At 59.9% G+C, this 2,982-nt stretch overlaps 1 protein-coding gene across 1 annotated transcript in view; it reads right to left on the bottom strand.

The window, feature by feature from the left end:
* SBF1 (SET binding factor 1) overlaps nt 1-2,426 on the bottom strand; it is a gene marked incomplete at both ends in the record, with an annotated part of 28,334 nt that extends 25,908 nt beyond the window's left edge. The window contains one exon of the mRNA XM_010024080.1: nt 2,275-2,426. Within this exon, the coding sequence (XP_010022382.1) occupies nt 2,275-2,426 (152 nt within the window). The remainder of the gene's footprint in view (nt 1-2,274) is intronic.
* Between the last annotated feature and the right edge of the window lie 556 nt (nt 2,427-2,982).

Here is a 2,982-nt window from a genome sequence, read left to right as displayed (position 1 = left end):
CCTGTGGCTGAGCTGGGCACCCACCACCACCCTCCAGCCATCATGGAGCCTCAGGAGCTCCCCAGCCCCAGGCAGTGATGAGCTGAGCTCTGCTTTGCCCCTGAAGCCCAAGGTGCTGTTGGCCACACTCAAGACACTGGAATAGCTTTGGGAATGATGGAAGGTGACCTGCACACTGCCAGGGCTGTGTCCCAGCCCCGTGGCCACTCTGGGAGGTGGCACCACTCCCTTGGGACCAGCAGCTGGAAAACACCAGCACCAGCACCACGGTTCAGGCAGCTCCGGACACAGCCCTGCCCATCCCTGGGACTTTCCAGGCACCACGACCCGGGGTGGGGGGTAATTCCAGCCTCGGCCCAGGACTCCCTGGGGGGGTCGAGGTCTCAAGGGGTTTTTCTCTATTTCCTCAGCATTTGGCTGTTGAGGAGCTGTGGAAAATTCCTGGCACTGGGGACTCGCCATGAGCGGGACAGCACCGGGACAGCACCGGGACAGCGCCGCTCCTTCCCGCTGGATATGCCCTGAGGACACAGAGCCTTGAGCAAAACCAAGGATGGGAATAGGGTGACAAGGCCAGAAAGAACTGACAGGAACCACTGCACAGCCTGAACCCCTGTGAACCATGGAATCACAGAGTGGATTGGGTTGCGAAGGACCTTAAATCCCCCCCAGTCCCAACCCCTGCCCCGGGCAGGGACATCTTCCACTAGAGCAGGTTGCTCCAAGCCCCTGTGTCCAACCTGGCCTTGAACACTGCCAGGGCTGGGGCAGCCACAGCTTCTCTGGGCACCCTGTGCCAGCACCTCACAAAATCCCACCAGTTTTAGCAGGAATCCATGTCCCCATCCTGCTCACCCGCTCAGCACCACCATAGGCACCAAGACCACCACTCCTGGGGACTGTCATCACCCCCTGGCCCGGCTCCTGCTCTCCCAGTGTTCCTGCACCCTCCCTGGGCTCGGGGCTGCCAGTGGAGCCAGCTCTGCCCTGGAGGGGAGGACACTGCACCGAGAGATCACATCCTGTGTCCGTCTGCGGAGCAGCTTCCATCCATTGCCGTGGGACAGCTCCGTGTGGAGTTCCTGTCAGAGCCACGCAAGGGCAGAAGCCACAGGGTCAAGCTCCCTGCCCACGCCAGAGAACCTTCTCCCGCAGCAAGAGCAGCAGTGGCTGCACCGTGATGCTGCGGGTATGGTAGCAAACCCCAAGGGGGGCTCCATCCGGCTCTGGGGAGCTGCCCTGTTCCACCCCTACATCCCACTCCCCCAAACACCTCCTGATGCTGTGGAAGCCTCAGAGCCCCCCCCTGCTCCCAACAGGAATGGGCTCCAATTGTTTAAATTCCAGGGATGTTTTGGCTGGACAGTTTGACCCTTGAAGGGGGGGAGCAGCTTTCCTCTTGCTTGGGACAGTTTCCAAGTGCCCTGCAGACAACCGGGAAACACAGACCAGAACATGAATACAGAGTTCTGCCTCGGGATGAAACGGCACAAAAAGCCCAAGACTGTGATGGAATTCTGGTAACAGGACGAGGAGATGATGAGGGTGATGATCCCAGGGACTCAGTGCATGTGCTGCTCAGCAGCTGCAGCAGGATCTGCCAGACCACCAGGTCTGGATGAGGCCATGAGATGGGGGGCGGGGGGGCAGCCAAAACGGGCTCCCAAGGACATCCCCTCAGCAAGGCCCCGGGGAAGCACAGGGACCTGGTGTGGAAACAGGGCAGGTCACCCTTTACTACACCAGGTAGAGTCATGGAATCCCAGACTGGGTTGGGTTGGAAGGGACCATAAAGCTCATCCAGTGCCACCAGTGCCACCAACCCAAAGAGGAGACCAGTTTTCAAGGCAAAGCACTTGGGAGAGGCTTAACTGCGGCAGAGCTATGCTATCTGTGATGGGGCTGTCCATAGTGATACTGCACCCATTCAGCTCCTCTAGGATGTTCTGGATGTTCAGGATGTTCCAGCATCCCAGACTGCTGATCCCAGAGCAGGATGGGGAGCACAGGAGGCAGGACAGAGCCAGCTCCAGGCAGGGCACGCAGCAGCCTATGCATGGCTCAGCACACTGGAGCTGTGGTTTTCCAGAGCTGGAGCTGTGTCGGGGGGCAGGAGGGACCCCAGTGAGGTGGGTGCCCTGGTCAGACCCTGCAGTGCCCATTGAGGTGTGTGCACACAGTGCCACGTGCCCCCTGCCCCACGCACCGGTCACGCTTCCCAGCATCCCGATCCCACGGGATAGCACATCACCAGCTGTGATGGGTGGCACTCACCAGCTCGATGCCCTGGGGAAAGGGGTTGTCCTCCCAGTCCTTCTCCGGGAAGCGCTGGAGTATCTGTCCCTGCCCATCCCTGCTCCCTGCGGAGACAAGAGCAGGATTAGAGCGCAGGTTCCCAGCCAGGTTCAGCCCCCAGTAGTGCCAGGCTGGGAGCAGCAGTGGGATGCACCAGCGCTGTGCCAGCCCCCCATGGACATGGGAAGCAGAGAAGAGACCCCAACCCCTCCACAAACCCACTGTACAGCCCCTGCCACAGGGAAAAGCGGCGATTTCCATGGATTTGGGAGCAAACAGCTCAAAACCCCATCATCTAACGGTGCACAACAGGCAAAGCACAAGCAGCACACCTCTGGTCAAGTTCACGTTACAGTTCCCTTCCTTGTGTCACCAACACAAGATCAGACACACATTGTACATCCAGCCCTGAGAAGGACTTGGGGTGTTGGGTGAGGAGAAGCTCCCCATGACCCGGCTTCAGTGTGCACTTGAGCCCAGAACCCCCCCATGTGCTGGGTGCACCCCCAGAGCGTGAGCAGCAGCTCAGGGAGGGGATCCTGCCCCTCTGCTGTGCTCTGGGGAGCCCTTAGAGCAGATCCAGTGCCTTAAAGGGGCTCCAGGAAACCTGGAGAGGGGCTTTGGACAACGGACGTAGGGACAGGACAAGGGGAATGGCTTTAAACAGTGATTTCCCCTCTGCACTCT

This window comes from Nestor notabilis, unplaced genomic scaffold (genome assembly GCF_000696875.1).
Source record: "Nestor notabilis isolate BGI_N333 unplaced genomic scaffold, ASM69687v1 scaffold10431, whole genome shotgun sequence".
Classification (NCBI taxonomy): domain Eukaryota; kingdom Metazoa; phylum Chordata; class Aves; order Psittaciformes; family Psittacidae; genus Nestor; species Nestor notabilis.
The sequence above is the reverse complement of the archived record's forward strand: the minus strand, read 5'-3'. Positions and strand labels throughout refer to the sequence as shown.